General features: G+C 43.6%; 1 protein-coding gene across 6 annotated transcripts in view; it reads right to left on the bottom strand.

Annotated features, from left to right (window-relative positions):
• Positions 1-2,682: 2,682 nt before the first annotated feature.
• The window catches only part of CEMIP (cell migration inducing hyaluronidase 1), a 147,868-nt gene continuing 127,765 nt past the window's right edge, over positions 2,683-22,785 (bottom strand). For 4 of the 6 annotated variants that reach the window (XM_042856672.2, XM_042856676.2, XM_042856675.2 and 1 more), the window contains exons 21-29: positions 21,517-21,697; positions 19,118-19,333; positions 18,201-18,412; positions 17,567-17,752; positions 16,012-16,216; positions 15,003-15,092; positions 14,525-14,682; positions 9,723-9,823; positions 2,683-7,618 (exon numbers count right to left, since the gene is read on the bottom strand). In XM_042856672.2, coding sequence (XP_042712606.2) covers positions 7,491-7,618; positions 9,723-9,823; positions 14,525-14,682; positions 15,003-15,092; positions 16,012-16,216; positions 17,567-17,752; positions 18,201-18,412; positions 19,118-19,333; positions 21,517-21,697 — 1,477 coding nt within the window. In that variant the 3' untranslated portion in view covers positions 2,683-7,490. The remainder of the gene's footprint in view (positions 7,619-9,722; positions 9,824-14,524; positions 14,683-15,002; positions 15,093-16,011; positions 16,217-17,566; positions 17,753-18,200; positions 18,413-19,117; positions 19,334-21,516; positions 21,698-22,785) is intronic. The other 2 variants (XM_065559328.1, XM_065559329.1) reach the window with 2 other exon arrangements.

The following is a 22,785-nucleotide window of genomic DNA, read 5'->3' as shown; positions in this document are numbered from 1 at the left end:
CGTGTAGTTTGTGTGTGTGGCGGGGAGAGGTAGGGGGGAGCCTTTCCCCTCCCAAACTGCAGTGTTTTGAGCATTGGCCTGCTAAACCCAGGGTTGTGAGTTCAATCCTTGAAGGGGCCATTTAGGGAACTGTGGTAAAAATCTGTCTGGTGATTGGGCCTGCTTTGAGCAGGGGGTTGGGCTAGATGACCTCCTGAGGTCCCTTCCAACCCTGATATTCTATGATATGGCAACGCTACCACCCTCAAGGACCCACCTGCACTAGGGGAATTCTCCAATGCCTGGTTAACCCTGAGTTAGCACTGCATGGTGACCTAGCTGACTTCATTTGTGACCTTACTGGTGGGCGGTTGCAGACATATCCCCAAAGTGGCTGCCAGAGGAAAGGCTTTCCTTAGCCATTTCAAAATTAGACCTAATGGCCCTGAGGCAGCAAAGCACATGCTTAAATTTAGCAGAACTGCACATGTGCTTAAAATGAACCACATGCCCAAGTGTTATGTAGTACTGGGGCCACTGAGCCTGCACCGGCGTGCCTGACCCAGGCTAGTCACCCATTGATTTCAGGGAGTATATGCCAGAGTGCAGGACTGGGCCCAGGGCTTAGACTGCACTATACATAAAGGTGAGCAAATTACAGAGGGCCCTACAACCCCAGCTGAGGGAGAGGCCACATTGCCCCAGGAGCAGGGGCACAAACATGTGCATGCTTCATCCTTGTGCCAGGGTGAAGTAATCTGTACCAGCTCTTTCCCCAGTGCAGCGTAAGCCCAGGCATGGAAACTGCTGTAGGGCGCAGGGAAGAGGGGGGCGCAATAGGCCCTGAGACCTGTGGCAGAACAGCAGCTCTAGCCAGAAAGCAGGACGGTGGCCCAGCTAGCCCCTGCTGCCTGCCAGGCACTGACCCTGACCCCACCCCTCTCTGCAGGGAGCGTAGAGCGGCTGACCCAGAATGCTCCTGCCCATTACACAAGGGCCCAGCCACCTCTGGGTTCATGAGCCCACTGCCCTGCTCAGCCACTGCCGCCTCTAGCCATCACCAACTGGGACAGGTGCTGCCACCACCTCCCGCCGCCGCCTCCTCCATTCTCCTGCACTGCAGGAGGTGAGTCCCGCTGGCCAGTGTCAGTCACCCGGGAAATGACCCCTTCCGCTGCCTCCCCATCCCCAGCCTCCCTCCCTTGGCTGTCCTAGTGCTGTCCTCCGCCTCTTGCTCGCTCCCTGGCTCTCCCTCTGCATGCTAGCAGAGCTTAGTGTTCACCCTGCTCGTCCACAGCCAGGCTTTGCAATCCCAAGGGTGATGGAAACCTTGCCGAGTCGGGGTTGGCTGTTGACTTTTGAAAGACAGAGATGTGTGTGTCAATTCCCACACCCCTTTTGCCCTGGTTAAACCCTGTTGCAAACATTTGAATTTTCCCTTTCCAAGCCGGGGGAGGAAAATCTCTCACTGTGCCTGCCCTGTTCAATGTGAGTCATGGCAAGTCACTGAGTGTGAAAGGGAAACCAAAGGGACTACCACCCCGGCCCTCCTCCAGTTCTGATAATTGGTTCTCACTGATCACTTGCTACCAACCCCCAGGGAACGTGTCCTCCTCCCTCTCATTCACCAGGGTATGGATATGTACTTTATATCATCACGTGATGAATATACTGTTTGATATGTAGGCTTGGCAGAACTAACGTTTTTTAATATAATTTTGTCAGATAATGTCTGTGTATTGGCAACACACCATACCATGCCACTCTTACTTTTGCACTGCTGCTGGTAGCAACGCTGCCTTCAGAGCTGGGTGCCTGGCTAGCAGCTGCCCCTCTCCGGCTGCCCAGTCTGTGCTTAATTTGTGCCAGGGCTTACCAGGGCTGTGCCACGACACCTCTTTCATTACAAATTAAGCACTGCCCCCACTTCCCCTCTCTCTGAAATGGGTTGGGCTTTTTTTTTTTTCTTTTTCTTTTTGAAAGGCAAGGCTGGGTTTTTTTCCCCTCATGAGACTTGGCATGAGATGCAGGATGATGATGGCTCAGGCTTGGGTGGGAGGGAGGATATGAGGGCAGGGACAGGAGCAGAGGGGAAGAAGACAGGGAGGGAGGAGACAGGAGCTTCAGTGCTGCCTTTGATCTCATCTTCAATTTGTTGCATGTAAGTGATTTGGAGATTTCACACATATCACTGATTTCAACCAGGAGTGAGTGTGTAGCAGCTGCCTTGTCTGAATCACTTAGGAGGGTGATACCATGCCCTTTAAATGCTAATTACTATTACGAGACTTGGTTCAAAAATGTGTGCTCGGATGTTGGAAATACTGATTTCCTGTCACCAAAGTCTCATTTTAGGAATGCTGCCTCTGAAAGGTTTTATAGAGACAGTCTGTTTGGCTCAACCCCACAATGGAAAATGTAACACGCTAATATGATTGCCCTGGTTATCAGAACCTCATAGGGATACATGGATACTCATGAAAAAATAAAATCAGGATTTTTTTTTCTGCTGTATACTCACACTTATTTCATGAATGTCAGAAAAAACAATCGTCACCTAAAGTACTCTAGGTGCTGGTTAACAGCTGTTATAGAACAAGCAAGCAGGATGGTGGGAACAGGAATACACGGTCAAAAAGATATGTAAACAAATAGCAGTTCACTGCCATAAAGTTATAATGAAGAGTACAAGAGACAAAGTCATAATTTGGCATTGAATATTTATTCTGATAAACCTTTTTGTATCCCAAGTTACTACATATTAATTCTGTTGTAAGCAAAAACTTTTGGAATGAATCTTTCAAAAGCTTCTGTCAGCATAAACTAGACAGTCAACGCATTGCCACATTCTGTGGACATAACTTTCAAGTGCAAAGCAGATTATCTGAAAAGACATATTTCCAACCTCCTTAACAGCTTGGACAATGCTCAAATCCAGTAACAGGTCTTCAAATCTCTGCAAATTTAGGTCTCATAGTGCCTTTGTAATAAATAAATAGAAAATATATCTTTTTCATTGTGAAGTCTATAGGAAAATGTACAAAACACTATACATCTAATTCCGAAAAAGGACCAGCTATTTCGGCAACAGGTAAAACAAGCATTTGAACTGACACACCCCCACCCCAAAATTGCCTTAATAATGATGACTGTATATGTAGGCTAACGTGAAAATATTTGCAGCAATAAAACCTTACAGACAGGATATTTACAGTTTGTGAATGGGACAGTTTAAAGAATGTACAAACTACAAGGAGTCAGTCAATTCACTATTTGCAGAGGAACACACGTACAACCTCTAGAATCCACAAATATTTAAAAAATGATATATCAGAACTATTGGTTGGTGATATTAGGCCAAATTCTGCCGTCAGTTCCATGCACTTAACTCCCATTGAGTCAATGGGAGCTGCTTGCGTTTCAGGGGAGAATCTGGCCCATTATGCCGAGCCACATTCTCTGTCTAAGGCTTAACAAGTTGCAGTGATCCTATCCTAAGTATTTACAGAGTAAGACCCATCCCCTTCCTCCTAAATGGGCCCACATGACTATCCTTGCATGACAGAACAAAACAGACTTTTTTCCCTGGATAAGATGTGATTTAAAAAACAGGTATATTTCCTAGTGCCAAGTCTTATGATTTCACCCTGAGAATTCCAAAAATTGTGAAAATTAGAAGCAACACTTCAGTACAAATGCAACTTGCCTTTTTGTATTAGTTAAACAAAGAACTCGACTCCTGCTCCATTGGGTTTGATTGTACTGAGTCGATAGGTGCTCAGCTACTACAATATAAAGACGTGATTGGCTAGAATAGCAAAGGGCAAAAACAGGATGTTTTTGGAAAACCAAATCCAAACCCAGAGGGGTTTTGATCCTGGTTCCTCTCCTAAAACCTTCAGAATAAAAAAATTCTGGTCTTGGCCCCTTTCTAGTATTTTTCATTCATTATATTGTACATATGATCTGCTAATACAGAGCAATAGATGCCGTTGTACCTACAGTACAGCCTCGATTATGGGAATATTGTGGAGGACACTGAATGCATTCAGATAGCCAGGGTTCTGAATAATTAAGGATTTTTTAATGTAATTACTAGATTTAAGGGATAGGATCCTGTTTTGGCTAACAGGGAGTTTCAGATAAATGAGATTTGTATAATCGAGGTTGAACTGTAAGTGAGACTAATCTTTTTTAAGGAATAGTTGTGATCTGGGGATGGAAAGAACCCAGATCATCATAAGACATTGGGAGAGAAATGTATATTTCTTGAGAGCTATGCCCTTTCACACTGCATCTAGTGGAATTAGCCCAAATGGCATGAATGGTTTAGAGCAGACATGCCTTTGCTTGAATGAGGAATCCTTCATTATGAGATGTAAAGAAGCCAGGGAAAAGAGAAATAACCCTGGATCCTTTCAAAAAAATGCAACACTCTTGAAATTCCGCTAAGGAAAACAGTATATAAAAACAGTATAGAAAAAAAGCAATTCCAGTTTTAAAACCCAGGAAGGACTGGAGGGGCACATACCTACATTAGAGCCTGAATACCACTTATAACTGACTCACACAGCAACCTGGTCCAAAAACAGTGCCAGAAAGGTCTTTTGGAATTCAGCACCTGCACAGTGACACCATGTGCAATGACACATGGATTCATGGCTGCTTCATTCCAATCCAGAGCTGACATTTTAGATACAGTGAAAAAAGAGACACTCAGAAAAAAGTCCTATTTAAAAAGACAAACCAACAATGGATTTTTTTGGGGGTAGTGGAGGGGAGGGAAACACAACTGCTCTGGCATATGGACAATTTGCCTACTTCAAGAAGTACTCCATTTTTTTTGGAAGTTACCCGAATAACAGAAGCCACTTGAGACACCTGCATGATATCTTTGGGAAACACAAAGCACTGTATCATGTGCATTTTTGAACAATATACAGTGTTTTTATAAGGTTAAGATACATTTCCCAGCTTAATGAAGAAAGCAGTTCTGGTTTACACTCAACTTTGCTCATCATCCATTTTTTTAAACGTAGAATATTATGTTTTGAAGGAAAGGGGGCAGAAAATACATAAGGTTACATTATTTGGGGAGGAGGTGTGTCTCCTGGGATCAACTTTTCCTCTTCAGCCCTTCCACGTGACCTCAAAGCCCCCTACATCTTAGTGATTCACCCTCCAGGAAAGATCTAGCTCCCTCTGGAGCCTATTAACATACTCACTGCCCTGGCCAGAAGAAATTACAGGCAAGTAATGCACAACACATTGGGCCTGATCCTGTCCCCCTTGATTGCACTGGAAGTACAATTTAATCCTCACCCTTGATTAGGGATGGAGTAAGATGACTCCCCAGCATTCCCTGCCTGGGGGCGAGAGACCCAAGCATGGATCCTCTCGGTAGCATGTCACGTAGGCACAACCAGTCCACTGGGCTGGCTCTGAAAATTTATATTTGAAGGAATGTGTGAGAAAGTCTGAGTAAGTGTGAAGAGCATGGTTGTCAGGTCTTTTCCATCAGTCTGTGGCTGCTTGCCTGGGAAAAACACAGAATCATGACAACAGCTATTTAAAAGCATAACCATGGGAACGCCAGTTGTTGGTTATGGGATTGAGCAGAAATAGCAGGTTCCCTTATGACCATATTTGGTTTGCACATGTGTGACCCTAAGAACACCCCAATGCCAGAGGGTAAGGGGTGCCCTAGTTTCTAGCAGTGAGCCTCCATTGGCCTAACCAGCTCAGTGTACCCCAATTTACTGTATCTAAAAGGTGCCATGTAAGATATCATAGGCAACTGGTAACAAGTTGGTCATTAATATTATTGCTGGTGCATGTATGCATGATGTATGAAAACTTATAAATGTGCGCTGGAAATATGTTCTTAAAATTGTGTTTGGCAGGTAGGGCATAAGGCACCCTGCCCTTGACAAAGGAACATGGGCCCACCTGCACAAATGTGTCTCCAATGTCAATTGAGCCAAGAGAGACAATGGAAGTACATTTACATAAAAGGTAAACAAAGCCATCAAACTAGCGAGTTGGGGCGAGAGCCACTATCACAGCGGGAGGAGGAGACTGTAAAAATGAACATGGTGTCAGCTCCTGGGTGGACCCAGCAAGCTGAGCCCCCAAGCAGGCTTCCTGACTTTGAAAACAAAGATAAAACTTTGAGGATATCAGCGGAGAGAAAAAGCCTTTTTGGCATCCTTCATCTGAAGAGACAAAGAAACGAAGTGCTCTGAGCTCTGTGTTGGTTCGGGGTTAAGAACTGGCCAGCCATGCTGGAAGAACAAGTGTGGTGAGAAAACTACTTTGAACAAGAGACTCTAGTTTAAGTTAGGTTTTAGTCTTAGAATGGTATTTTTACTTTTGTTTGTTTGTTTGTAGGCATTTCGGTCCCAGTTCTGTCTACTTGGTATCAGTTCAATATCACTTCCTTGTTAATAAACTTAATCTTGTTTTAGTACACCACCATCTCAGTGCAGTGTTTCAAACTGAAGAGTAAAATCCTCAGCCAAACTAACAGGCCGGTGTTGCGTACTCTCTCACCAAAGGAGCAACGAACTTGATAAGGTTTGGTGAATGCTACAGCGAGAGGGGCTGAGCGCCACAGGGGAGACTGTTTTGGGTGGACTCCGGTCAGAAGAGGCTGTTGGTGTCACCCTGCAAGGACTAATCAAGCAGGTGGAAGCCAGGGTGAGATCACTGAGCTGGCTGCTGGTGTCAGAGTTCTGCGCCATAGCTGCATAGCACGGAGGCACCCAGGGCAAGTAGTGACACAACCCCTTATTGGTCTGGGTGAACCCAAAGCATCACAATGTGTTAAATCACTCCTATGCCATTTCTTTCCTCACTATGTACCATCAGCTGAAATGTGATAACTCCCAAGTGGTTCAGCATGTACAATTTAGTCTCGGGATTCTGCAGCAGTTTGACAGAAGAGTGCAGAAGCTTTCAAATAAATTCTCATTGTTTGACCATGTTTTGCAGCTTTCAGATACTGACTATAATTTATGATTTATGATCCAAATTTTCAGCCAGTCTCTGAATTTGCATTCCCAGTTTTGTGCGAGCAGCTGATTGCACTCTCAAAAACAGTCCCATGGGAAAATTCCGAGTCTTGTATGGCAATTAGATTTGACATTCATACCTGAGAGGCTCACAAGGGATGTAGAGGCAGAACATGACCAGGCCATGTAAAAGGCACTGACACTCCCCTCCCCACTATTTGAAAACAGTTTTGCCCCAGATATTAGCTTAGAAAATAAAGGTAAATCTGGTTTCAGCAAGCAAATCAATAGGGCAGGATCAAACAAGATGTGCAGCACAAGGAATGCTGTTTGTCACATGTGGCCATCTACCCACTTGCAATAAAGCTTTCTTCATGTACAGCAACAAAGAAATACTACATCTCTGGAGCGCTGTGGCACGGTGCCTGTTGGGAGCAGAGTCAGTAGTCCTTTTCTATTAGGGCAGTGCTAACAGCAGGAAGGCAAAGCATGGTGTCCTCATAATTTCATTTTCTTCACCACAGGGATTGGCACAACTTGATAGATTTTAGCTGCATCCTCCTCGGTGATCAGTTTCACCCAGACTGGTCGAAAGCTGCCTTTGAATCCGACAAAAGCCATTTTATCTGAAAACCAACAGCAATAAATTGGTATTGCAGCTGACTGCAAACAAGTCGAAGGACTTTCATAGATTCCAAGGTCAGAGGAAACCACTGAGATCATTAGCCTGGCCTCCTGTACCACACAGGCCATAGAACATCCCCCAAATAATTCCTACAGCAGATTTTTTAGAATAACATCCAACCTTGATTTTAAAAATGTCAGTGATAGAGAATCCACTATGACACTTGGTAAACTGTTCCAATGGTTAATTACGCTCATTAAATGTACGCCTTATTTCCAGTTTGCATTTGTCTAGTTTCAACTTCCAGCCATTGGATCGTGTTATACCTTTCTCTGCTAGAATGAAGAGCCCATTATTAAATATTTGTTCTCTGTGTAGATACTTCTAGCCTGTAACCAAGTCACCCCTTAAACTTCTCTTTGACTTCATGCCACTCACACACATGCAAACTTCATGGAGCTAACCACTATGCACTCTACCTGTGTTAAAGAGGGTGCTCTGGTTATAAAATTTTCTGTTGTACGTGTTAGATGTTTGTAAGGTCATACTCTGCTGTGTGTCATGTGAACTATTATCAATTAATTAATGCAGAGAGGAACACCACAATGTTGAAAGGTCCTGTTTTTGACATTTTCCAAATAAAACGGTTCAACATTTAGTTTTGAAACAATCCTTTGTTTCACATTTTGTATGAAATTATGTATGATAATCTAATACACATTTTGAAAGTCAGAATCAAAATGAATGGCCCAAAATATTACTTTTCAGAATTGTCCTTTGCAGAGAATTTTGAAATTTTTAGTTTTCATTCCTATTTTGAACAATGGGAAATTTGGAAATCTTGAAATTCTTTGCAAAACAAAACTTCTCTCCTCCACACAGCTCTGCTCACGACTTGTTTTAGCCAAACAACATGGTAAATTTGGTTCTTGATAAACAGGAACCTCACAATTAGGTCCAAACCAATTGCCAATTGCTTCTAACTTTGCCTCTGACTCTAGGTGCACTCTGATCTTTCTGAACCATCTGGTATGTAATGGTGCTGGCTGGAGACTCCATTTTCAATTCTTACTGGTTCCCTTATCTCAAAGAAAATACTTGCTAAAGTTACAGTAGCTTCCAATGGCAAACTCTCTGGGGTTGGTGTGTGTCTTGATGCAATGTAAATACGTGCAATTCCAGAGCAGATATCGACCAACAATTTCTCAATGACAATATTATACAGTCAGTTACAGACACATTGGATGCTGGGGCTAGGTGTGGCAGTTTGAATATATGATTTATCTCTGAATCAATGGCTATCTTAAAAGAAATCATTAGCAGAATCAGAGGACTAGAGAAGTTAGAGATGGAAAAGAGGTACCAGAGCCATCTCCCCTGAAGTAAGTTCTCTACCTTCTCTAAAACTGTCATTACTTTTGGGAACAGCATTTAGCAAAGGTCATTGCTGTGACAGTGGGCAGAGACGTACTGCCTTATAGAGGATGTACTTTCAAGAGGGAACTCAAAGCAATTCTGTGTTAATCATAGCACTGTAGACAGAGAATATTGTTAGGTAGATATGGAAGGTTTAGGCATGTGTAAGCAAAGCACGATTAAATAAGCCTCAATTTAAAATAGCTGTTTAGTTGTGCTGATACTTGGCACTCTGGTTTAACAGTCTGGATGTTTAGGAGACACCTGGACACACTCAGAATGGTCTTTAATTTGGTATTTTCACTCCCCACCACTTGGAAGGGCGCTATCTGGGCACTTCTTCCACGAAGGGTACCAAAATGCACTGCCTTCTCTACAGCTGGTGTGGATGCCATCTTAGCATCCATTCAGCACAAGGATGTTGTAAATGTGGCTTCTCCTTATGCCATATTCCCAAATGATAGACATCACACTGAGCCTGGGTGGCAGAAATCCCGAGGTCTTTCCCAAACTGTCCTCAAGGAGGGAGGTCTGCATCTCTCTCACTGACACGTGAGTCCAGTTGAGAAGCACAGTGCCCACTCATTTGCGCAAGGTCAGTTTACTAGCAGGAGTTGGTATATTGAAGGTTTTTAACTTGTTAGGTTAACACATCAAAAGTTTGTATTTATGTTTTTAAAATTCCTTACCTTTTAACTTAAAACCCTTCTCAACTCCAAGTTTTTCCAGTACTTTAGTCCAGGGTCCTTTTGAAATGAATCTGCCTTTGGATGCCATCACCACTATAGAACTAAAGAAAACAAAGCCATTTATAAACAAACAATAGTTAAACCTTTGTCACTTGTCTGATTTAATCATTGGTATCTGCCATCAGTGTGACACTGGGACACCTGCGAACTAGATGTTCTCCAATGACTCAACCACATATTCACTTTTCCATATATGCAAAATCCATTAGGAAGCATATTTAATTTGCTTATTTGACACTGAGTTTCTAGAGCGGTTTAAATGTTCAAAATCAGCATTTCCATCACATGCCACTCTGAGTGGAATGTGCTTCATCTGGGATGCACTTAGCAATTCTCATTTAACTCTTTGTTTTCATATCAGCAACGGACTAGATCTCAAATAAATTCACCTCCCTAGAATCTGTGCAGAGGGTCAATTTTCCTTCTTTTTGAGTGCATGTTTGATGCAAATGTGCATTATTAGTGTCCTTATAAATAGCACATGTCTTCCAAAAGGTCCTCGGGTGCTTTATAAACTCAGACTGAAGTACAAATGATGTACGGTTCAAGGATCAGATCAGTTTACCTATCACAAATCTGCAGCGACCTCTGCGGTAAAATTCAGCAGCTGTTTAAGCAACACTATAAAACAGGTTAGGGCAGAAAGTGAAGAAAAATCCCCTATCAAATTGAACCTGGAAGGGGCATTCTGTAGACAGAACCATCCAAGCTGAACTTTAGGCAGGCTAATAAGGTTAGCACCCCTATTCTTCTGCAAGGCGCCAAGATCTCTCCAGTGACTGCACCAAGAAATCCTGACCCTATTGAAGAAAATGGGAGTTTTGCCATTGACTTTGATGAGGCACAGATGGGCTCTGGTTCTTGCAGTCAAGTGTGCTCCTCTTCATTAAAGAGGGTGATTGATAAAATGTTAGACTAGTTTAATTTATTTTACTCTATCTTGCAAGCTCTCCAGGTAAGGTGCCCCAGTGATGTCAATGGGTGTTCTGCAGGTAGAAAGCCTTGATGGATCAGCCCCATTGGGTTACAGTAGGACAAACTGTCACTATAATTAGCCATCCAAGAGTTCCTTGTTTTCCAGATTATTACTACATAGAACGCAACTGCTGGGCTGCTGAATGGACTAGCTACATCTTAACATGACAATTCCATTAAAATCCATTGTAATGGGATAATGGCAATACAGCAATTGCAAGGAAAAACCAGGAACAAAAGGGTTAATAGTCACTAAGGCCTGATCTCCACCTAAAACTTGAAAAATTCACACTCCTGAGAGATGTAGTTAAGCCAACCTAAGCCCCAGTATAGACACTGCTAGGTCGATGGAAGAATTCCCTCTCAAGCGGGTGGATTAATTACAGCAATGTAAAAACCTCTTCCATCGCTGTAGAACGTGTCTACACTACAGTGCATCATACCTGTGCCATTGTAGTGTAGACAAACCTTTAGTCTGTTTTTAGCTTAAACCTCAGCTGTTACATTTAATACTTGCACTGTTATAAAACTAATTGGGTTGACAGCATGTATTTAGTTATATTCTTGGTCTGATATTAGATTTTTTTTTCTTTTACTTTACTAAAAAATCATTTATTTCAGCTAAGCCTTTCCCGTCTTGGAGCTTTCAAAAAATAGCTTCGACTTGTTCCAGCTATTTGCTTTGGGAAACTCATCGCAAAAGTATGAGCATAGACAAAATATGACACTTGGCCTGCAGTAAATTCCTAGAGTGAACTAATAGGCTCTGTCATTCCAGGAAAAAAAACTATTAAAAATGTATAGTTCAAACAGATTCATCACAGCAGACCCCATTTTTCTTTCCTGGATAAATGGTATGTTTAACAGCTATAGCTAAAATGTCTGGCTTTATCCCATTTCCAGAAAGCAGGCAGGAGAATGGAGGAAAGGGCTAAGAGAACATTTCAGAAGAGCAGGAGAACAATCCAAGGTTACTATCCTACTAAATACATATTGCAAAATTAGGATCTTTGAGGTGCTAACTGCTCTTCACTTCTATTGACTTCCATGGGAGTTGAAGGCTCAACAGGTCCAAAGATCATGTTCATAGGCCTTGCCTACACACATACAAATTGTACTGCTTTAATTTACTCCTGGGAGAATTCTGCACCACAGTGCGTGCACAAAATTCATGTCTCCCGCAGATTTCTTTGCTTCCCTGCAGAAAAATGACTTTCTGACAGCGAAGCTGCAAAAACAGTCACGCACGACTCCCTAGCAATGCAGGTACAACTTTCCAGGCACCCAGAGCAGCCAGCAGAGAGGTAAATCACTGTGGGGCTGGGAAAACTCCAGCCAGTGGCTCCTACCCTGAGCCGGGGATCAGCTGCTAGTCCCGGCTGGGCTGGAGGCAGGAGAGGTTGGGACTTCCTCTTCCCCTGCAAGGAGTGGCTGGGTCTGTGTCAGACCCACCTCCAGAAGCCTCCCCCAGCTGCAGGAAGCTCAGCAGCCTCCCCTGCTTCCTGTCCCCATCAATCCTCAGCTGTGGGGGGAGGGGTCACTGTACGGGGAGCTGCTCCCCCATCCACCCAACCCCTGTGCATCCAGACCTCCCATACCCAGACACCCATGCCACCCTCACCCCGTACACCCAGAACTCCCCTAGCTCTCCATACCCAAACCCCATGCCACTGCACATCAACCCCTACATCTGGAGCCCCCCTGAACCCAGACCCCCTGCTTCCAGACCCCTGTACCCAGACACCCCCCACTGAGTTCCCTACACTCAAACCCCCACCCTGATACCCCACCCCCTGCACCACCCTGGGTCCCCACACCGACAGCCAACTGTCTGCACCCAGACCCCCACCCCACCAAGCCCCACTCCCTCAGCACCCAGACCCCCCTACTAAGACCCCCACATCCAGACCCCTCCACTGAGCCCCAACAACCTTCCCCTGGAAGCCCCTGTAGAGTCCCATTGCCACTGCATCTGGAAACCCCCCCCCCCCAAACGAGCCTCTGTGGGGAAAACACCACAAAAATGAGGTGTGGGACTACACAAAAATGAGGACGTTGGTTAAACAGAAATTAAAAGGTGCAGCACCAAAAGTAAAATTCCTGCAAGCTGCATGGAAACTTTTTAAAGACTCCATAATAGAGGCTCAACTTAAATGTATACCCCAAATTAAAAAACATAGTAAGAGAACCAAAAAAAAGAGCCACCGTGGCTAAACAACAAAGTAAGAGAAGCAGTGAGAGGCAAAAAGGCATCCTTTAAAAAGTGGAAGTTAAATCCTAGTGAGGAAAATAGAAAGGAGCATAAACTCTGGCAAATTAAGTATAAAAATATAATTAGGAAGGCCAAAAAAGTATTTGAAGAACAGCTAGCCAAAGACTCAAAAAGTAATAGCAATTTTTTTTTAAATACATCAGAAGCAGGAAGCCTGCTAAACAACCAGTGGGGTCACTGAATGATCAAGATGCTAAAGGATCACTCAAGGACAATAAGGCCATTGCAGAGAAACTAAATTAATTCTTTGCATCGATCTTCACAGTTGAGGATGTGAGGGAGATTCCCAAACCTGAGCCATTCTTTTTAGGTGACAATCTGAGGAACTGTCCCAGATTGAGGTGTCATTAGAGGAGGTTTTGGAATAAATTGATAAACTAAACAGTAATAAGTCACCAGGACCAGATGGTTTTCACCCAAGAGTTCTGATGGCACTCAAATGTGAAATTGCAGGACTACAAACTGTAGTCTGTAACCTATCATTTAAATTAGCTTCTGTACCAAATGACTGGAGGATAGCTAATGTGATGCCAATTTTTAAAAAGGGCTCCAGAAGTGATCCTGGCAGTTACAGGCCAATAAGCTTGACTTCAGTACTGGGCAAACTGGTTGAAACTATAGTAAAGAACAAAACTGTCAGACACATAGGTGAACATAACTTGTTGGGGAAGAGTCAACATGTTTTTCGTAAAGGGAAACCATACCTCACTAATCTACTAGAATTCTTTGAGGGGGTCAAAAAGCATGTAGACAAGGGGGATCCAGTGGATATAGTGTACTTAGATTTTCAGAAAGCCTTTGACAAGGTCCCTCACCAATGGCTCTTAAGCAAAGTAAGCTGTCATGGGATAAGGAGGAAGGTCCTCTCATGGATCAGTAACTTGATAAAAGATAAGAATAAATACCTCTACCAACAATTATGTGTATTAATACTCTACAAACCAATATGAGCAGAGAACACAATCCTCAATTTAAGAAGCATTGATATGGTTTCTATTAGTATTTCAGGCTGGCTAGAATACTGTGCTCCAGAATACAGCTGCTCGGAACATGTGTTTGGTACTCAACAGTCTAGTTTCATTGCTCTGGATCTCTGGCTAGCATGCTTACAGAAATCAAAACACACAGCACATGTGTTTAGGGATGGAACACATGCACATAGCATGCATATAGTTTATCAGTGGCATCTGATGAGAACTAACAGATTACTCAGGCAATATGAAAACAGATTAGGAGCATTGTGGTTTAGGAACTGAAAATGACAGTTTTTTCACAGGTTTACAGTCCATGCCTTAGAGACACTTTGAAACTCAGCATTTGGATTCTGATGAAGTTGATATTGAGCCATGTCATGCAACTGAATCATGTCATGAACCATGTCATTAAGATTTTGTAACTAAGCCATATCAGGTGACCAGGGCTAAGAAAAAGGGTCAGCGTTTCAGCAACACTCCTGTATGCTAAAGTTTTATTACACACTGGATTATTTACTCACTTGTTTTTGATGTTGGTGACATAATTGTCTATCTGCGTTGGGATTCCCTGTAGAATAGAGTTTTTGAAACTTATTCGGTCAACAATTTTTCCATTCTCCCCATCGATCACAACGACTTGGATACCATCATCAGCGAGGAAAAACTTTTTACTATCAACCTGCAGAAAAGAAAAAACTCTTGATGTGCCAATGAAATCCGAGTTCATAACAGTTAACTGTAAGAAGCCTCGTGACTGTGGCATGGCAGCGTTGAACTGCTCTTTGCTTCAAGGGATAGGATTCCCTATCTCCTAGCTTGGACCAACTTGAATTTTTGCCTATGATTACTACTCATTTTCATAAGAGACACAGCCTGAATGACCTAATTCCTCGAAACGATCAGTGGTAGTTTCCTCAGTAAATTCTGGGTGAACCCCCAGAATTTTAACCTATGTATTTCTAAAAGTCCAACAAATGTGGCTGAGAAGGAACCACTTACCTCAATGTATGCAAAGTCATCCCTGAGATGGAAGTATCTGGTCTTGAAGGTTTGTACTTTCAGCTCTAGGAAATGGTCCTTATTATTCTGCTTAAAAATAGAGAACAGTGTTTACCACTTTTGTCCATTCCCCAAATGCTATTTATTTTAAACCAAGAGCTTCCTAGCAGTTTAATCAACAATAACAAAGTACCGAATATATTGGCACTTGCCAAATGACATTGTTAATTAAATCTGGGCAAAATCTTAACCTCTGAGCTGATCCTGTCAACATTTAAATTTTGCTAGTTTCACAAAAAGGAAAGTTTTGTTTTGTGCAGTGATATGTAGTTAATTGAGGCTTTGATCCTGTATCCCTGCTCCAAGTGAGAAAGGTAAGAAAGGGCAGGGCTGGGAGCAGAACATGAACCTATCTTTCAACGCTATTTTCATCCCCACAGCCTGAGCAATGTGAGCCTGAGTCAATTGATCTGGGCTCTGAAACGTAGTGCCCCGGGTTTTTCTTTGCAGCATAGACATACCCTTAGCAATGCAATCCCCCCTCTGGCATTGCTTCTGCTATTAGGCAGGCATGGCTTGCAGAACTCTCATCAGAGCCCAATCAAGTTCTCCTGAGCAACCCGTCACCCTGCTCATCACTTTGTGAGTTGTGTTTCTATGTGCAGCACTCCACCCCTGACCATTAGATCAAATTCTTACTGTGAAATGCAGTCTTCAATACCCCAGAGCTATCCCCATTGCCCCCATGAGTATCCAGCACCTATCCCTAGGAGTCAGGCATGCAGCTTTAAGTATCTCTTCCTTTTATGAATCTGGGTTTTCTGTACTAGCTGGTGGCTGGTTTAGGTTGCTTTACACTTCTGGACCATTTCAGGAAGTTATGCACAGGGTAGAGTAGTTCTAGAGATGGTTTCCATGGCTACATGGAATGATGCATGATAAAGCTTGTAAATTTACAAGGAAACAGAACAACGGTCATAGAAATGTAATAGCAAACAAGGTACTTTACCAGTTGTGTGTTAGAGAGCTTCTTAGGCATTGGCACATCTATTACTGGATTTTCCATGTATGTTGGATAGGCCTTGGCTTCACAGTCACTAATTCCAGCGTTCTTTGGGATCACAGCTTTGATCCTTATTCTCTCGCAGCCTTGGACTGAGCAGAAGGCAAACTTCTCCTTCTCATTCTGGGCTTTGAGTTTCAGAAACAGCAGCCTGCAAATTGGGGGTGACAAGGCACAAATCATGGGGTGTTACACACCAAAACGAATAGGTCCAGGTTATAACAGAGTATGTCTCAGTGCTTTGTGATAACAAATGTGTAATACAGCCATCCTAGACTGATGCTAATAGAATATTTATACCACATCACACATTGTGTATTTATATACACCTCTACCCCGATATAATGCTGTCCTTGGGAGCCAAAAAATCTTACCGCGTAATAGGTGAAACCGCGTTATATTGAACTTGCTTTGATCCTCTGGAGAGCGCAGCCCCCCTCCGGAGTGCTGCTTTACCGTGTTATATCCGAATTTGTGTTCTATCGGGTCGCGTTATATCGGGGTAGAGGTGTAGCTCTAGAGGGCCGTTATTTTTACATAAATCAGTGTGTGTATATGTATTTATTCAGAGGCGGGAGGATATTCCCTGTGAATCAGGGGTGGAGGGATAGGAGGGACAGCAAAAGGGAGTTACTGAGAATGGAAGTGGGGGAGATGGGCAGCCCATCGAGGCTGGGAAGGGGCTTCCTGGTAGTTCTGATGGCCATTCCTACATCAGTTCCTCCATGGCTGGTGCCCTGCACTCCCCCACCCCTCACCAGGTGCTTGGCGCCATGTGCGCTATCGCCCCCTTGCTCCCTGTCCAGGTGCCAGGTGCCTGGTGTCTCCACTGGGGCCCATGGTGACCTGAAGGTGGCACCAGACTGGGCCAAGAAGATCTTCCTGCTCCCCAGTGGTCAGTCCAATCTCATGCACCACAGCCACCTCAGTCCCTCCTCCATGAGATATTGTGGGGATGGAAACATAGATCCACTCCCCCCCAGTATTCCCACTGAGGGAGCGCTATATATATATATAAATATACATCTTTCTCTCTATATATATAAAAACCAGCCTCAATTTCCTATAAGAAAGAGTCCTATCCCCCAAGGGGTAAATTTGTCCTGTTCAAATCCATTAGGCAGCTATGCATGACACATGTCGATGCTCATAAATGGTTGTGGTTTAAGATTCCTAGATCGAATTTTTGAAATAAGAAGGGTTTTATGCTTGTTCAGCGTAACTTCATTGCTATACACTGGGTCCTCTTTCTGCTTTTCCTTTTGCCCTGCTGTGCATTCATTTGGCACTGGGAGCCATCGGAGGCGAGGGGCTGTGGCTGAGAGCACATGAATGAGTGGCAGCCACCATGAGTCAGAAGGAAATGAAAAGTTGATCAGGTCTCAAGGAATCTATTTGTTGTGATTCCAGTTTGCATTTGAATGTTGGTCTGGGCCAAAACACTTTCTGGGTCAGATGGCTCTCTCATATCTGTCTAGTTGACCAAGGGCTATTTCCTTACCCAGTGTCCTCATCCCAGTAATAGTATCCTTTGGTAGGGTATCTGTACTCCAATTTGTCCATCTGCAAGGTCCTATAGAAGGTCCCAGTTTTGTATGTTTTCTTCAAGAGACGATTGTGGATGTCTGAGAGAATGGAAAATGTTGTCCCTTTAGGATAACACAACCCTAGCTGGATCCAGTCGTTCCTAAAATAGCAAAGAGCCACATTATAACAAATAATAGACACATGACTATGACTTTCCTGGGCACGTCATCAGCCAAGTTAAATAGTTCACTTTGAAATGTAACACTTTTTTCCTGGCTGGTCAACATAATTTAGCCTTTAAGAGAACATCTATGTGCTACTTAAGCAATTTGAGCTACACTCATCCCTGATCTAATACCATTGGCATCTATTCACCAGGGATTAATTTGATCCTAGGCATCTAAAAAAAAAAATGTATCCAGAGGGACATAAGTATCATGACAAATTAAAAGATGGGGCAGTTCAGAGTGGGCTTCATGGAATAATGATGTTAACCCTGAAAGAACTCCTCATGACTATTTCAGTAACATCATTCTTTAACCATTTATAGCTCCATTACTGAGTTGGGATGCTACTTTTGTGGGGTAGGGTTTGAAGGAATCACTCACTTGTTGAAGTTGATGAGCCATATAGCCAGTTCCTCGGGTGCCGTCTTGTCCCAATGGACGGTATAACCTTTCTGCAGTGTTATGACTGGCTGATACTGCTGGTAAGGAGAACTTTTGCTTAAAGCCCCCTCCAAGTAGAGAGGATGACTGTAGTAGTCGTTTTTGATTATTTTCATTCTCAGGGTGGCTGACTTGTAGGCCTGGATGTATATCTAGATTAGGGAAACAGTCACAATTGGTTTAATAAGATAGATGGCTACAAATTGGCTTTAAGTATATTATTCTGAAAACACTTGCAGTATCTAAAACAAAGCTAAAAAATAGTCACTTCACACAAGAGAGAGTGAAGGACTGGTTCTAGGCAGTGGTACCATGTGCTTTTGTGGGAGGAAGAATAGTTTTGTGGCTAAGTCACAGGAATGGAAGTTAGGAGATCCAGATTCTATTCTGGCCTCTACAAGAGACTTCCTACGAGACTGTGGGTAAGTCACCTAACTTAGCTGTGATACAATTTCCTCCATAAAAATGGGGAAAATAACACTTCCCTATCTTAGAGTCAGTTTGTGAAACTTAATTTATGAATGCTTCTGACATGCTTGGAGATCTTTGGACAGAAGTTGCTACAGAAGTGCAGTGATCTTTTCATTGTTTCATATTCCTGGCCAAAATTTTTAAAGTGCCTTTGAAAATGTGCCATAATATTGACAGGCAAACTCGTGTGTGTGTGCAAAACCATGCAGGCAGATGCACTGCCCAATGCTAGGACACCCCGAGTGTCCCATAGAAGTGCATATTTCTGAGTTCAAGATGACTTCAAGCCCTACCGTACTGGGAAATTTAAAATAGCTATAAACCTATCACCTTCAACTTCTGTACTCCCAACGCAATGCCAGTGGTGTAATGTAAATTCTTGGTACCTGTGCATAGTGCCCACTGCAGATGGCACCTCTCCAATCTGGCACATCAATACAGTCTGGGTGTTTGATCAACCAGTTATCTTCCTTTATAAGGTATGAGCCAGGATATCCCGACACAGAGCCATCTACATCATGAAAAACTGATGTTTTATCACCATCCATATTCAGGTCATTGAACCAGGGTCCAGGTTCTCCAAAGAACACTCTTGAAGTAATCTAAACAGAACAGTGACATATATTTACATACCAGAGGAGCAATTCAAGTATTTTAAGTGCTTAGCATTTTAAGTGAAGGACAATTCTGTGGTTGTTGGAATGGCTTGAATTGTTTGATTTTAACTAGCATTGTAAAATAGTTGGGACAAGAAGCGGCATTTGGATTTGCTAGTCACTGTAGGGATGGGGAAACTTAATTGTACATTAGGGCCAATGTTTTCAAAAATGGTCATTGGTTTTGGGTGCCTCCATTTTTGGGTCCTCAACTTGAGACATCTTAGCTCTGGTTTTCAGAAGCTCTGAGCACCCACAACTCCAGTTGAAGTCAATGGAGCTTCTAGGTGCTCAGCACCTGTGGAAAGAAATCAGGCTCTGAGTAACTCAGGCTGGGTGCCCCCCAAAAAGGAGCACCCAAAATCTGTGGCCACTTTTGGCAGTGTTGGTCTTGTCAGCTAGCAGGAATTTCAGTGACATTTGCTAGAATATTTGAGTTGCCCCTCCCTTGTCTACATACTGCATGCATGGTCAGTGCTTCAGGCTAAAGCAGAGCTAAGTCATGCACAGCAAAAGTCTGCTGGGTCATACGCCCTTTCCTGTTGACCATGAATGAAAGAGGTAGAGGACAAACCACCAGCATTCTACTCCTGGCCTCCATCCTGGGGGGTGAGGTTCACGTTTTGTTGGAAGGTTCAGGGACATTTTTATTTTATCTGACCCAGTTCATGTGTTCCTACTTCTTCTTCATTTTTTAAAATTTGTATGCTACATAAAGTTGCACTTACACTGGGAACAATCGGCGGCTTCCCCGGGGACATGGCTGCTTATGTGACTTCTGACCAGTGGTCTTTATCCAAGTTAAATAAATTGAATGTCACAAACCAGCCTGATGCAATGTGGCTGAGGCTGGGTTGGACACTTTGGGGGATTTTTTTCTCCCTACCAGACACTTGGCACAAAGATTTTTAATCAACTTTTCTCATGAAATTTTAGCATATCTGGTATTTAGTAAACATGAGGCAATCAAAATCATTCGTTCAATCCACAGATGTCTGTAAATACACTTGCAAAGCTTGTTCATTGGATTAAACAGCTGCTAGGTACATTTCATCAGGAAGAGGGACACTCTCAGGACCAGCAGGCATGTATTTGTACAAGCAGATGCAAAAATACCTGTCAATTTCTCTCTCACCAGGATTAGTTCTAATTAATTGCTTGGTTTGGTTCAGACAAGCACCCGAAAGTTCACATGCTTATTCAAAGCAGATCAGAACCTTTTGGGCCAAATTCTGCTCTCATTTACATTTGCGGAACTGATGTCAATGGAATTACCAGATGTAAATAAGAACAGAATTCAACCTAGATTCTGCTCACAGGGATGTTCCTTGGTCAGGGGAAGCTCTATGTTTTTTGCCGCCCTAAGCACGACAGTCAGGCAGCCTTCGGCGGCATGCCTGCGGGAGGTCCGCTGCTCAGGCGGATTCAGCAGCGTTTCTGCGAGTGATCTGCTGGTCCCACGCCTTCGCCGTACCCGCCGCCGAATTGCCGCCGAAGCCGAGGGACTGGCGGACCTCCCTCAGGCATGCCGCCAAAGGCTGCCTGACTGCCGCCCTCACGGCGACCGGCAGGCCGCCCCAGGCACATGCTTGCTGTGCTGGTGCCTGGAGCCGCCCCTATCCTTGGTATTCGGCTGGAACTTTTATAAGAACAGCCTTTCTATGCTGGCACTTCAACATCTTACCCCACCTGGAACCAAAGGGGACTTATTTTCCTCTCACATGTACTGGTTTTACTCCAACTGTACCTCTCTTAACTTCAGTAGAATTACTCTTTGTACATGGAAATGGAATCAGGCCTGTGGTAGTGCAGAGGCTCACAGAACTAGAAATGCTATTTATTTATATGGGAAACAAGCTTTTGGGGAAATAGCTCTGGTTCTGGTTTGCTCTGAGTTTGTGAGAAAGTTGGGCTTGTTTTTTTTGTTTTTTTTTTTAATACAAACCAGTTTTCTTATCCCTAATTTACACCTAATTTGCTAAAAACGTGGCAATCATTGGGACTAGGCTGTTAGGCTTCCAGTTCTGATGTTGGTTTCTCCCAATGGCCATTTCCTGAATCACATTTTTCACCATCACTCTCACGTCCAAAACCAAATGCCAAGGAGCCCATTTTAAGGAATAACTCACGGGAACGTCTTCAAATAGAACATCCGTGACATTGTTATTGGGGCAGCTCTGCCAGGCATTGTTGAGCCGGAATGCCAGGGCACTTGTGTGGCGACCATCCAGTGCAGCAAACTTGCGAAACGTACAGTTTTGGACATTGACCGGCCCATCATAGAACTGAATCCCTCGAATTGGAAAATTCCTAAAACATATTTGAAAAATAGAGAGAGGGAGATTTGGTCAGAAAGAGTTACCGTAGACATCAGTCTGTATCTTAGATAATGGATAGCCACATGATGCTTGCTCTGTAGCTGACATTATTTTGTCCAGCCAGCAGGATAACTCTGAGTTAGTGCTGCTTTTGTTTTAGCCTGTGCAATCCTTCAGTTCTTATGAGTTCAGTCAAGGTCTCTCGTGTCTAAGCAGATCATCTTTATCTGTACTCCTAAAGGCAAGAACATTGGATAATGCCAAGGCACTGACCTAAAAAGGAAAAATTCATGCTGCAATCACAAACAAGTTCTGCAGCAGCAGCAAAACCTGTAACTGATCAGATCTGCACTCCTCATTCTGAATCACTGCAGGGCTAAAATCCCAAGACTGCTTTCATAGGAGCAGGGAGATAAGCAGTCTGGCACAAATAAAATAAAAACTGGCCTTTAAAGATGCAAAAAACTGTTGCACTGCCTAGGATACAGTTTTACGGGAGCTCCAGAGCACATTAACCAGAGATCATTTAGATACCAGTGGAAAGGTAGAGAAGACACATTCTTTTTCACATTCTGATTTGAGTGAATGTGATGTTTTAACCCTTTAACAGGCTTGGATAAAACATGTCAAGGATTGCTCATAATAAACAAGACCACAATCCCTTACTCACATGAGTGGTACTTCCTCACAAAAGAATTTCTCATTCAGGTGAGTGCTCCTTGCCTTTGGGAGCTCTTACACACAACTTCCACTGAAGACAAAGGACTGTAGAACAGGGTACTAAAAAAACCTTTCACTATTGGAACAGTGTTTCTTATACTAGGGCCACCGCTTGTGTAGGGAAGCGGCGGCCAGTATGTCCCTCGGCCCACGCTGCTTCCAGCAGCTCCCATTGGCCTGGAGCGGCGAACCGCGGCCAGTAGGAGCCGCGATCGTCCGGACCTACAGATTGGGCAGGTAAACAAACCGGCCTGGCCCGCCAGGGGCTTTCCCTACACAAGCGGCGACCCCAGTTTGAGAAACACTGGTATAGAGGATAGGCCTACTGTGCCTCCATTGACAAGCAGAATTGAGGAGTGT

This window comes from Chrysemys picta, chromosome 10 (genome assembly GCF_011386835.1).
Source record: "Chrysemys picta bellii isolate R12L10 chromosome 10, ASM1138683v2, whole genome shotgun sequence".
In the NCBI taxonomy this organism is placed as follows: Eukaryota; Metazoa; Chordata; order Testudines; family Emydidae; genus Chrysemys; species Chrysemys picta.
Note: the sequence above shows the minus strand (reverse complement) of the source record. Positions and strands in the feature narration are given on the sequence as shown.